We start from the raw sequence: 14421 nt of genomic DNA, 5'->3' as shown, positions 1-14421 counted from the left end.
TTGTTCGATTCTGCGTAGCGCCTCTACGACGCTCTTGAATCACCTCTGCGCCTGCGTGCGCAGTCCCTCGCATCTGCGACACTCTTGACGCGTCCGCGTTGAGTTGCGCCGGAAGTGACCGGCGGCGTTTCGCTAGCAGTTCGCGCTAACCGGACCGGGACCGGCGGAACCGACAGCGGAGCCGATACCTCAGGATTGAACCGGGCCGAACGGAAAGATCGCGCATCTTCTCGGAATCGGGAGTTTATCTGCAGCTGGCGGGTGAGTGCAGATGCAGGGAAGGTTAAACGAACGAACAAACGGTGAACCGGATCGGGACTCGAACCCTGAGCCGTATAAACCGGCCCCGAGTCCCCTGACAGACCACCGCTGACAGACACCTGGGATTTACCCGTCATCTGAACCGTTAAACACGGAATCACTGAAAGTGACAGATTAAGCATTTGCTGTTATATAATAATGATCGTGATCAAACAATAATATCAATATTTATCATTATTATTTATGTTTTAGTAGCATGACATGTCTTTAAAAAGTACAACGATGTGTCAGATCGCAATATCATAGTGCTCAAAGATAAAAATAACTAAAAGCCGAGGTGTTTACAAGACGTTTTAAAGAATTCCATGGTATTACTATAGTATTTACGTTACATCACGTGTTTATTTAAGTGAAATCTGATCTGTTTTTTAATTATAAACGCTTATATTTTCATGTCGCGTTGTTCTAAGCCTAATTTAGTACTTTAAATCATTGCCTAAGTGTTTGGAATATTGTCTTAAGTATTAAGAATTTAACAATATTTTGTCGCAGCGGTGTGGAAGCAGGAAGTGCGGCGCGATCGGCCGGCGTGACGTGTGCTTGAGGGGCTTTTGTTTGGGGGCGTGGCCTGAAGGCGTCTTCTAACTCGCGATTGGTGAACAGGTAAAATGATTAACAATTATGTCATTATTCTAGGGCTGACCTTTTGGTTTTAATTGTAAGGATTAGTCACTAATCACACGTATAATAATACATTATTAAATTAAACTATAATAATAAGCTTTAAATTGTCTACGTAGCCTTATAAGCATTTGTCGTACAAATTTCTTTTTCTTTCTTTGTTTTCGATGAAGTCGGCGACATTGACTCAAAAGATCTGTATGAACAAAAATGAGTAGATTACGTTAGAAACATGATTAGCAACATGCTAACTTAATGTTAACGTGTTAATCACGTTAGAAACACAGTAGTATCTTGATAATCATGCTAATAACATGTTAGCAACATGCTAGTAACTAGCTAGTTATGTTAACAGCATGTTAATGTTAGAATCATGTTAGCAATTTGCTAATCATGTTGACAAAATGCTAGTAACTTGCTAATAATATTAGAATCATGATAATAACTTGGTAACAACATGCTAGCAACATGCAAATCATGTTAGTAATATGCTAATCATGTTACACAACAAGCTAGTAACTTGCTAATTAGGAAAGGAAAGGAAAGGAAAGGAGGTGAAGGGAGGCCAAGTATGGTGACCCATACTAGGAATTTGTGCTCTGCATTTAACCCATCCAAGTGCACACACACAGTAGTGAACACACACACACCGTGAACACACACCCGGAGCAGTGGGCAGCCATTGCTGCGGCGCCCGGGGAGCAGTTGGGGGAACAGTGCCTTGCTCAAGGGACTCACCTCAGCCGTGGTATTGAGGGTGGAGAGAGTACTGTACATTCACTAATTATGTTAACATGATAGCAACAATCATGTTTACAACATGCTAGTATTGTGCTAGCAACATTCTAGTTACTTGTTAATCATGTAAGAAATGTGTTAGAATCATGCTAGTAACTTTTTAATAATGTCAACAGAATGCTAATCATGTTACAGTCTTGTTAGCAACTTGCTAATCATGTTAAAAACATGCTAGTAACTTAATAAGTTAGGCACATGTTAGTAACTTGTTAATCATGCTTATAACTAGACTTAGTATGTTAAAATCATTCTAATAACTTGTTAATCGTGGTAGAATCATGCTAGCAAAATGCCAATCATACTAAAACATGCCAGCAACATGTTAATCTTGCTAGTTACTTGCTAATCACGTTAACAACATGCTAGTAACTTGCTTATTAAGTTAGATACATTCACTAACGTGATTCTAGCAACTTGCTAATCATGCTAAAATGCTAATTATGCTAGCAACTTGCTAATCATGCTAGTAACTAGACTTAGAATGTTATAATCATTCTAATAACTTGTTAATCATGTTAGGATCATGCTAGCAACATGCTAATCATATTAAAACGTGCTAACAACATGCTAATAATGCTAGTGCTAGTTACTTGCTAATCATGTTAACAACATGATAGTAACTTGCTAATTAAGTTAGAAACATGTTAGTAAATTGCTAATCATGCTAACATGCTAATTTGGCTAGTAACTTGCTAATCATGCTAACATGCTAATTTGGCTAGTAACTTGTTAATCATGCTAATAACTATACTTAGAATGTTAAAATCATTCTAATAACGTGCTAATCATGTTAGACACATGCTAGTTACATGTTAATCATGTTAAAACATGCTAGTAACTTGCTAATTAAGTTAGAAACATGTTAGCAACTTACTAATCATGTTAACATATTAATTATGCTAGTAACTTGTTAATCATGCTAGTAACTAGACTGAATGTTAGAATCATTTAAATAATGTGTTAATCATGCTAGAAACATGCTACCAACTTGCTAATCATGCTAACAACATGCTAATCATGTTAAAACATGTTAGTAACTTGTTAATCATGCTAGAAACATGTTAGCAAACTTGCTAATCATGCTAGAAACATGTTAGCAAACTTGCTAATCATGCTAGAAACATGCTAGTAACTTGTTAATCATGTTAGAAAACATGCTAGTATCTTGTTAATAATGCTAGAAACATGCTAGTATCTTGTTAATCATGCTAGAAACATGTTAGCAACTTGCTAATCATGCTAATCATGCTAGAAACATGCTAGTATATTGTTAAAAACATGCTAGTATCTTGTTAATCATGTTAGACACATGCTAGTATCTTGTTAATCATGCTAGAAACATGCTAGTATCTTGTTAATCATGCTAATCATGATAGAAACATGCTAGTATCTTGTTAATCATGCTAGAAACATGCTAGTATCTTGTTAATCATGCTAGAAACATGCTAGTATCTTGTTAATCATGATAGAAACATGCTAGTATCTTGTTAATCATGCTAGAAACATGCTAGTATCTTGTTAATCATGCTAGAAACATGCTAGTATCTTGTTAATCATGCTAGAAACATGCTAGTATCTTGTTAATCATGCTAGAAACATGCTAGTATCTTGTTAATCATGCTAGAAACATGCTAGTATCTTGTTAATCATTCTAGAAACATGCTAGTATTTTATTAATCGTGCTAGAAACATGCTAATCATGTTATAAACATGCTAACAACTTGCTAATCATGCTAGTAACTTATTAATCAATACATTTATATTACATTAAGTGATTTGCTACTTCCTGTGGATTTAAAAAAAAAAAAATTCTCTTCTAATGGTTAGTCAACTATTGGGGGCAACCCTACATTCTAACCTTTCTAAATGAACATGTACCTGTCTGCAGGTGTTAGCCATCCTGCTGTGGCTGTGCGGGCGCGCAGTGGGCGGAGTCAGGCTCAGACTCGGGCTGTGATTGGCTAAGAGCGATGAGTGGGCTGGCGGGGGCTCCCGGGCGGCGAGGGGGCGGGGCTGTGGTGCGGGAGCGGGTGCGAGGCGTGGACTCGTCCTGCTGGTTCGCCCCCGGTGTCCTGCGGCGTGTGTTCGAGCTGCCGGCTCCGGTCCTGTCCCGCCACCAGCTGAAGCGTCTGGAGGAGCACCGCTACAGCAGCTCTGGACGCTCGCTCCTCGAACCCGTCATGCAGCGCTACTGGGAGTGGCTGGTGCACAGGATGCCTCCCTGGATCGCACCCAACCTCATCACCATCGTGGGTTTGGCCACCAACATCTTCACCACGCTGGTGCTGGTGTACTACTGCCCGACCGCCACCGAACAGGTGCCGCGCAATCCTAGAGTCATATACCAAAACGGTAAATTCGTACAACAAACTAATTTATTTGCACGTTTAGGCTCCTCTCTGGGCATATCTCCTGTGCGCGGTGGGTCTGTTCATCTATCAGTCGCTGGACGCCATCGACGGGAAACAGGCGCGACGCACTAACAGCAGTTCACCACTGGGGGAGCTGTTCGACCACGGCTGCGACTCGCTCTCCACAGGTGAACATTACACACTCTCTTCTGCTCACCAAGCCTGCATTTAATTGATCTGAAGTACTGCAAAAGCAGTAAAATTGTGAAATATTTTTACTATTTAAAATAACTGCTTTCTATTTGTATAGATTTTAAAATATAATTTATTTCTGTGATCGAAGCTGAATTTTCAGCATCATTACTGCAGTCTTCAGTGTCACATGATCCTTCAGAAATCATTCTAATATTCAAATATTCATATTTAAAACCGGTGAGTATTTTTTTTTTTTTAGGATTTTTTGATTAATAAAAAAGATCCAAAGAGCAGCATTTATCTAAAATAAAACGCTTTTAGGGACAGAAATTGTGAAAATTAATACTTATATTTAGTAAGGATGCCTTAAAATGATCAAAAGTGATGATAAAGACATTTTTAATGTTTGCAAAAGATTTCTATTTCAGATCAATGCTGTTCTTCTGAACTCTCTATTTATCAGACAAACCTGAAACAAAGTTCAACTCAACTGTTTTCAGCATAATAATAATATTAAATGTTTTTTAAACAGCAAATCAGTATATTAGAATGATTTCTAAAGGATCATGTGACACTGAAGACTGGAGTAATGATGCTGAAAATTCAGCTTTGAAATCACAGAAATAAATTACATTTTAAAATATATTCAAACAGAAAGCAGTTATTTTAAATAGTAAAAATATTTCAGAATTTTGCTGTTTTTACTGTATTTTTAATCAAATAAATGTAGGCTTTGTGAGCAGAAGAGACTTTATTTTTAATTTTTTAATTTTTTCTTCTGATTCCCATAATACCATCTGAATGTTTGTCGTGTGTGTCAGTGTTTGTGGTGTTGGGCACGAGTATCGCGGTTCAGCTGGGCACTCACCCGGACTGGATGTTCTTCTGCTGTTTCGCGGGCATGTTCATGTTTTACTGCGCTCACTGGCAGACCTACGTCTCCGGCACGCTGCGCTTCGGCATGTGAGTATCAAACACCTCGGCTCCTGCTGAATCACATCTGAGGGGTCAAACGTATATGTGAGGGTTGTTCTGTGCCAGATTTGACGTCACAGAGCTGCAGGTGTGTCTCGCGCTGTTGCAGACCTTCACAGCCGTCGTCGGCCCCGCCTTTTGGAACGTTACGGTAAACCCCCGGCCAATCAAACGGCTCTCTGGCTGACTGACGCCAGCAATGCACCAATCAGCTGCCTGAAACACTAATTAACAAACCTGAATGATTCCAATGGAGAGACTCAGATCAGCTGTGTGTGATTGTGAAGCTGTGTGTGTTTGTGTCTAACGTGCGTCTCTCCTCCGCTCTGATCAGCATTGATGTGACTGAAGTGCAGATCTTCATAATTGTGCTGTATCTGCTGGCTGCTGTGGGCGGATCGGCTTTCTGGCAGTCTCCGGTAATCTGTGATTATCATAATAGTGCTTCAGATCAGAGTGTTTAGTGCAAATAATCAGCCACTTATCAGCTATGAGTGTGTTTTGCATTATATTGCATTCATTTTGTATTCAAAATTGTCCAAATGTGTCATGGGTGTGTATTGTTACATATTCAAGTGTTTGAATGTAAATGTTTCTCGACAGATTCCCGTCATAAACATCCAAATGAAAATAATTCCAGCACTTTGCACATTTATCGGGGTGGTTTTCTCCTGCACCAATTACTTCAGAGTCATATTTACAGGCGGAGTGGGGAAAAACGGATCCACTATAGCGGTACGTACGACAGCTCTGATATTCAAACCAAACATACATCATCATTTACATAACCAGACTGAAACTAGACCTGAAGACGAACTTTGACTGGGCTTGAAAAAGCCTGGACAGAAATGTTCAATCCACAGTCTATCAGAAAAACTGAAAGATCTCAGGGTGGTTTTTAAGGTGCTCAAAGTGGTTGCTAGGGTGTTGTTGTGGGGTTGCTAGGGTACCCAAGTTGGTTTCTAGGGGGGTTTGCTAGGGTACCTTGGGTGGTTTTTAATGTGGTTGCTAGGGTGCTTAAAGTGGTTGCTAGGGTGTTGCTGTGTGGTTGCTAGAGGACCCAAGTTGGTTTCTAGGGGGGGTTGCTAGGGTACCTTGGGTGGTTTTTAATGTGGTTGCTAGGGTGCTTAAAGTGGTTGCTAGGGTGTTGCTGTGTGGTTGCTAGAGGACCCAAGTTGGTTTTCTAGGGGGGTTTGCTAGGGTACCTTGGGTGGTTTTTAAGGTGGTTGCTAGGGTGCTTAAAGTGGTTGCTAGGGTGTTGCTGTATGGTTGCTAGAGGACCCAAGTTGGTTTTCTAGGGTGGGTTGCTAGGGTACCTGGGGTGGTTTTTAAAGTGGTTGCTAGGGTATTATTGTGTGGTTGCTAGGGTACCCAAGTTAGTTTTCTAGGGTGGGTTGCTAGGGTACCTGAGGTGGATTTTAAGGTTGTCGCTAGGGCACTCAAAGTGGTTGCTAGGGTGTTAATGTGTGGTTGCTAGGGCACCCAAGGTGGTTTCTAGGGAGATTTGCTAAGGTACCTTGGTTGGTTTTAAGGTGGTTGCTAGGGTGTTGCTGTGTGGTTGCTAGGGTACCCAAGTTGGTTTTCTAGGGTGGGTTGCTAGGGTACCTGGGGTGGTTTTTAAGGTTGTTGCTAGGGTGTTTAAAGTGGTTGCTAGGGTGTTGCTGTGTGGTTGCTAGGGCACCCAAGGTGGTTTCTAGGGAGATTTGCTAGGGTACCTGGGTTGGTTTTTAAGGTGGTTGCTAGGGTACTCAAAGTGGTTGCTATGGTGTTGCTGTGTGGTTTCTAGGGAGATTTGCTAGGGTACCTGGGTTGGTTTTTAAGTTGGTTGCTAGGGTACCCAAGGTGGTTTCTAGGGTGGTTTGCTAGGGTACCTGGGGTGGTTTTTAAGGTGGTTGCTATGGTACTCAAAATGGTTGCTAGGATAACCAAGGTGGTTTCTAGGGAGGTTTGCTAGGGTACCTGGGTTGGTTTTCAAGGTGGTTACTAGGGTACTCAAAGTGGTTGCTAGGGTGTTGCTGTGTGGTTGCTAGGGTACCCAAGGTGGTTTCTAGGGAGGTTACTAAGGTACCTGGGTTGGTTTTCAAGGTGGTTGCTAGAGTACTCAAAGTGGTTGCTAGGGTGTTGCTGTGTGGTTGCTAGGGCACCCAAGGTGATTTCTAGGGTGGTTTGCTAGTTTACCTGGGGTGGTTTTTAAGGTGGTTGCTAGGGTGTTGCTATGCAGTTGCTAGGGTAATTAGCATGTTTCTAACAGGTTGTTAACATTATTACCATGGTACTAACATGTTATTAGGTTGGCTTTAGTATCTTTAGCAAGTTACTAGCATGTTGTTAGCGTGTTTCTATCGTGGTTAGCAAGTCACTAGCATGACTTTAACATGATTAGCAAGATTCTAGCCTGTTTGCATGACTAGCAAGTTCTTAGCATGTTTCTAGCATGACTAGAAAGTTACTAACATGTTTCTATAGCAAGTTACTAACATATTTCTAGCATGATTAATGTGTTACTAGCCTGTTATGATTACCATGTAGCTAGCATGTTGTTAGCATGATTAAAATGTTACTAACATGTCGTTAGCACGATTAACAATATACCAGCATGTTTTAGTATGATTATACATGTTACTAACATGTTAGCTCGGTTAACAAGTTACTAGTATGTTGTTTGCATGACTAGCTAGCTATTAGCATGTTTTAGCATGATTACCAAGTTACTAGCATGTTTTTAACACGATACGTATGTTACTAGCATGATTTGTGCATTACTATAATGTTGTTAGCATGATTACCATGTTGTTAACATGATTAACATGCTGCTAACATGTTAGCATGAGTAACAATATTCTAGTATGTTGTTAACAAGTTACTAGCATATTGCTGACATGATTAACATGTCATTATCATGTTCATAGCATGTTTACAGCATGATTAGCATGTTGTTAGAACAATTAGCATCTTACTAAAATGTTGCTGACATGATTAGCAAGTGATTAGCATGTTATTAGCATATTACTAGCGAGATATAGATAGATTAGATAGAGTAGAGGGAAGCTTGATTTAGTCTCAAGGCATTCTGGCAGTTTAAATTTGAATTTTGTCAGTTGGAGTTTGAATTTTGACAGTTGGGCTGATGATACACAGGGCAACTTTTTGAGCAATTTTATTGGGCAACTTTTTTTGAGCAATGTTGCTTGGACACTTTCTCATTGAGAATATGTAACACATTTCGTCCTGTATAATTTAGATCAGTTGTGGGCCCTGTCTCACACCTGGCTGCCTGTTCACGGCAACATTTTCCAAAGTTGCCCGGCAACATTGCTCAAAAAGTTGCCCAGTGGAGTTTGAGTTTTGTCAGTTGGAGTTTGAATAGTGTTGATCATTTGAACATTCCCTCAATGTAAGTCTATGGGATTTTCCCAGTTTTAATCATCATTTTTTAGGAAAACGTTCAAAGTTCAATCAGTTATAAAATATACAGCTTACTCGGTCAGATCAGCCTAAGGTCTGGGCTGAGTTTGGTGGTGCTAGCTTGAAAACTCAAGGACGAGTTTCAACCACAAATTTAGTCTCAGTGAAGAATAAGAAGCAGCAGCTTAAATATATTGTGACTTACCTACCTGTGTGTGTGTTTCAGGGCACGAGTGTGTTATCGCCCGTCCTGCACATCGGCTCCGTTATCATCCTCGCCATGATGATTTATAAGAAATCAGCCGTCCAGCTGTTCCAGAAACACCCCTGTCTGTACATCCTAGCCTTCGGCTTCGTTTCTGCCAAAATCACCAATAAACTAGTGGTGAGTGAACAAACATATACCGGGAAAATCTTCATTTACAAACTTGAGTTTGACCTCTGACCTGGTCTGGTGATGGGCTCAGGTGGCTCACATGACGAAGAGCGAGATGCATCTTCACGACGTGGCGTTTCTGGGTCCCGGTCTGCTGTTTCTCGATCAGTATTTCAACAGCTTCATCGACGAGTATCTGGTGTTGTGGGTTTCTCTGGTAAGGTCGCGCCGCCTCAGATTCACACTAAAGTCTGGTATTACGACTCATAACTGTTGTTTACTCTCAGATTCTGTCTCTCTTCGATCTGGTGCGCTACTGCGTGAGCGTCTGCAACGAGATCGCGTCTCACCTGCACATCTGCGTCTTCAAGATCAAGCCACAGAGCGCAGCGGTGGCCCTCGGCTAACGGCGGAGGAGCTTTCATACGGTTACATCTCACTGCACTTTCATCCCCAAACTAAACCAGAGCCAATTGATCCTAAATCAAACCATTCTGCGCTTAGAAGAAAAGAAGTTCAGGAAAAAATCTGATTCCATCACTTGCTCACCAATGGATGTGAATGGGTGCCATCAGAATGAGAGTCCAAACATCTTACAAATGCTTCACGAGATTAATCGGATTACTTATTGGATTACTTTGATGTTTTTATCAGCTGTTTGGACTCGGGCTCTGACGGCACCCATTCACATCCATTGGTGAAACTAAACCAGAGCCAATGAATCATGATTCAAACCATTCTGCGCTTAGAAGAAAAGAAGTTCAGGAAAAAATTTTATCCGTTTGTTTCTTCATCAGATTTCATAACTTGCTCACCAATGGATGTGAATGGGTGCCGTCAGAATGAGAGTCCAAACATCTTACAAATGCTTCACAAGATTAATTGGATTAATTAGTGGATTACTGTGATGTTTTTATCAGCTGTTTGGACTCGGGCTCTGACGGCACCCATTCACATCCATTGGTGAAACTAAAACCAGAGTCAATGAATGAAGATTCAAACCATTCTGTGCTTAGAAGAAAAGAAGTTCAGGAAAAAATGTAATCCGTTTGTTTCTTCATCAGATTCCATTACTTGCTCACCAATGGATGTGAATGGGTGCCGTCAGAATGAGAGTCCAAATATTTTACAAACACTTCAGGAGATTATACGGATTACTTGTGGATTGCTGTGCTATTTTCATCAGCTGTTTGGACTCGGGATCTGACGGCACCCATTCACATCCATTGGTGAAACTAAACCAGAGCCAATAAATCATGATTCAAACCATTCTGTGCTTAGAAGGAAAGAAGTTCAGGAAAAAATTAAATCTCTTTGTTTCTTCATTAGATTCCATCACTTGCTCACCAATGGATGTGAATGGGTGCCATCAGAATGAGAGTCCAATCATCTTACAAACGCTTCACAAGATTAATCGGATTACTTAGTGGATTACTGTGATGTTTTTATCAGCTGTTTGGACTCTCATTCTGACGGCACCCATTCACATCCATTGGTGAAACTAAACCAGAGCCAATGAATCATGATTCAAACCATTCTGCGCTTAGAAGAAAAGAAGTTCTGGAAAAAATTTAATCCGTTTGTTTCTTCATCAGATTTCATAACTTGCTCACCAATGGATGTGAATGGGTGCCGTCAGAATGAGAGTCCAAACATCTTACAAATGCTTCACAAGATTAATTGGATTAATTAGTGGAATACTGTGATGTTTTTATCTGCTGTTTGGACTCGGGCTCTGACGGCACCCATTCACATCCATTGGTGGAACTAAACCAGAGCCAATGAATCATGATTCAAACCATTCTGCACTTACAAATGCTTCACAAGATTAATCGGATTACTTAGTGGATTACTGTGATGTTTTTATCAGCTGTCATTCTGACGGCACCCATTCACATCCATTGGTGAGCAAGCGATGTAATGAAATTTCTCCAGATCTCATTTTCGGTTGAACTTCTTTGCTGAGTTTCTTCTCCAACGAATGAATAAATGAACAAACTAACGAATGAACTAACGAACTTCCGAAAGGTCACTTTACTTAAGGTCATTGTTTTAAGAAGATGGCTCTTTGTTACCCATGATGCTTTGGGGCTGTCGGGGTCTGTATTATGGTTTTAACGACTCGTTCTCACGTGTTTGAATTGGATTAAACGAGTGAAAGTCAGATCAATGATTTTGTGGCTGCTAATAATGATTTGGTGAGAGCGTTCACTTGTTTACGCACGTTTGTATTTTGCGTTTTAATCAGGTCATATTCTTCCCTTCATCACTCCGTTTTCTCGTTTCTCGGAAGGATGTTTCTGTCGTTTTGTTCAGTTTTAAATGGAAAGCACTTAATTTATTGATTCGTCCCTGAATGAAATCACAGTGTTTAGCTGGTTTGTCTAAATTTTTAGTTTGTTGCGTCTCACGCCGTGCCTGCTGGGTGAATCTCTCAATGTCATGTTTCACATTAAAATGAAAAGAAAACATAAGAAAATGTGTTTAGAAGGAAAATAAAAGCTACTTTTAAGTGTATTATTTTAACGGCAAATTTAAATGAGTGCTGTCAAACGATTAACCAAAATAAACGTTTTTATTTACATGTATTATGTAAAAAAATATATTATAGATGTGATTAATCACAATTAATCACATTTAAAATAAAAGGTTTTGTTTAAATATACATAATAAATATATACAGTACACACACATATTATGCAAACAAAAACAATCACATTCAAATTAACAAAAAAACGTTTATTTTTTATGTAATTAATCGCATCCAAAATAAATGTTTTGTTTACAAATATAAATACATATATACACAGTACAAACACATTATGCAAACAAACAATTCAGTTTTAGATGTGATTAATCGATTAGTCACATTCAGAATAACAGAACATTTATTTTGGATGTGATTAATCGCATCCAAAATAAATGTTTTTGTTTACAAATATATATATAATAAATATATACAGCACACACACACACACACACACACACACACACACACACATATATATTATGGAAAAAAAAAACTATTTTAGATGTGATTAATCGCAGTTAATCACAGTCAAATTAACAAAAACATTTATTTTGGATGTGATTAATCGATTAATCACAATTTAATCATCATGCAAATTAAAAAAAAAATTATTTTGGATGCGATTAATCGATTAATCACAATTAAATCACAATCAAATTGACAAAAACATTTATTTCGGGTGCGTTTAATCGATTAATCGCAATTAAATCACATTCAAATTAACAAAAACATTTATTTTGGATGCGATTAATCGATTAATCGCAATTAAATCACATTCAAATTAACAAACATTTATTTCTGATGCGATTAATCGATTAATCACAGTCAAATTAACAAAAACATTTATTTCGGATGCGATTAATCGATTAATCACAGTCAAATTAAAAAAAAAAACCATTTATTTCAGATGCGATTAATCGCAATTAATCACAGTCAAATCAACAAAAACTTTTATTTTGGATGTCATTAATCACATCCAAAACAAATGTTTTTGTTTACAAATATACATAATAAATATATACAGTCGATTAATTGCAATTAAATCACATAAAAAACGATTATTTTAGATGTAATTAATCAATTAATCACACCCAAAATAAACGTTTTTTTTTTGTTTACAAATATACATAATAAATATATATAGTACACACACATATTATGCACATATTAATCACATCCAAAACAAATGTTTATTTTTTATCGATTACTCGATTAATTGCAATTAATCACATTCAAAGTAGCAAAAACTTTTATTTTGGATGCAATTAACCACGTCCAAAATAAACGTTTTTGTTTACAAATATACATAATAAATATATACAGTCGATTAATCGCAATTAATCACATTCAAATTAACAAAAATGTTTATTTTGGATGTGATTAATCGTTTGACACAAATACAGTATTTATATTTATATATATTTCAGACAGTAATAAAATAAATACTGCCATTATATGCTTAAAATTGTTCAATTTAAATAATATGTCCCGTTTTGGTGACTAAGAAATAGGCTTGTCATTTAAATAATAATAATAAAATCACAGTAGTCCTAAAATGCGCTTCTAAATATAATCTCTTATTATTTCTTTCTGAAATGTGACACATTTGCTGAGATTTGCTGTTTTTCTTTGCTTCATTCTGCCTGAAATGTTCAGACGTTAAAATCCAAAATGCCAAGAATGGGTTTCAAGTTCAAAGACATTTTAAAGGTGTCTTAAGTGTCTTTCTGGTGGCGTCGTCAACTTCCTGAACTGTTCGCTTCGTGTTGCACCGGATTTTCCTAAAATAAGTTGACTTCACTTCGGATATTTGAGATATTCAGTCTGTTAATCGCCGCTCTTTAGTGTTAATTTTTAATTAAGTATTGCACACAACAAACGTTGCCTTAAATATAAAGTTTGCATGGCGTTCTGGATTTTTATTTATTTCTAAACATCCCTCTCAGGCGATTCATATAATGTAAGAAATACATAAATAGATAAATGAATAAATGGTAGTTTGTAGAATCAGCTGGATGCTGCCGCCCAGAAAACAAGCTGAGATGAGTTTTGACGAGTTTGTGCAATTGATGTTATTAATGATCTTTTATTTGCAGATGATTAAAGGCTTCGTCGTCTGCTGTTCTTCCATATCTTTATCAGTATGAGAGATATTAAACGTGTTGTATTCTACGAACGTTCGTCCGTTCACACTTTAATCATAAGCTTTGATTCGTTTTGTTAGGCGTCACTTGTTGCCAAATCCTTTCTGGGAGTATTTATTTTTTTTTTTGTCCACTTTAACGAGAGATTTAAGCGCTCATTAAATCTTGCAGATGGAAACGTCCGATGATATATATATATTTTTTTTTCTTCGTTTTTTTTTTCATGACATACACTTTCAGTGACTCGTAACAAACTGTTGGTTTGATTGTAACATTGCTCTGATTTTTGAATAAAAGCACCTGTAAAATAAAGATTGCTATATTTATGATAACTGGTGTTTTTTTGGTTTGTTTTGTTTTGTTTTGAAGTACTTCCTGTCTTAGTAAACGTAAATATATGGTACAAATAGACTTAAAAACTTACAAAAATACAGCTGAAATGTTATCATTACAACATATCCAGTATGAATATTGTGCATTTAGCCTCTTTATGTTGTATGTTTCACTCTATAAAGACTAATACAATCACATACAATCATTTCTCAAATATTTATTACAATTCATCCTGATAAATGTAATAAATAACTGGATGCTTTCAGCCGATTTCCTATTGAAGTGTTTTCCCTTTTTCACTTTTTTAGTAGTCAAACCATCCGAAGACAACATCTTTAGAACAGAAAGAAAATTATAAAATGAGATCAGATG

General features: G+C 37.9%; 1 protein-coding gene across 3 annotated transcripts; it reads left to right on the top strand.

Annotated features, from left to right (window-relative positions):
- The first annotated feature begins 133 nt into the window (after positions 1-133).
- Positions 134-14028, top strand: LOC141338503 (choline/ethanolaminephosphotransferase 1-like). Of its 3 annotated transcripts, none has more exons than XM_073844072.1 (10): positions 164-261; positions 814-924; positions 3629-4058; positions 4132-4279; positions 5108-5249; positions 5596-5680; positions 5865-5996; positions 8893-9051; positions 9134-9259; positions 9330-14028. In XM_073844072.1, the coding sequence occupies exons 3-10, from the start codon at positions 3711-3713 to the stop codon at positions 9447-9449; spliced, it is 1260 nt and encodes a 419-aa protein (XP_073700173.1). In that variant the 5' UTR covers positions 164-261; positions 814-924; positions 3629-3710; the 3' UTR covers positions 9450-14028. The 3 variants fall into 3 exon arrangements, with proteins under 3 accessions (XP_073700174.1, XP_073700173.1, XP_073700175.1); XM_073844074.1 differs by lacking the exon at positions 5596-5680 and adding an exon at positions 5328-5412; XM_073844073.1 differs by lacking the exon at positions 814-924 and having other exon boundaries at positions 134-261.
- The last annotated feature ends 393 nt before the right edge of the window (positions 14029-14421 follow it).

The sequence above is a fragment of the Garra rufa genome, chromosome 7 (genome assembly GCF_049309525.1).
Source record: "Garra rufa chromosome 7, GarRuf1.0, whole genome shotgun sequence".
In the NCBI taxonomy this organism is placed as follows: Eukaryota; Metazoa; Chordata; class Actinopteri; order Cypriniformes; family Cyprinidae; genus Garra; species Garra rufa.
This window is presented reverse-complemented; position numbering and strand designations above follow the sequence as displayed.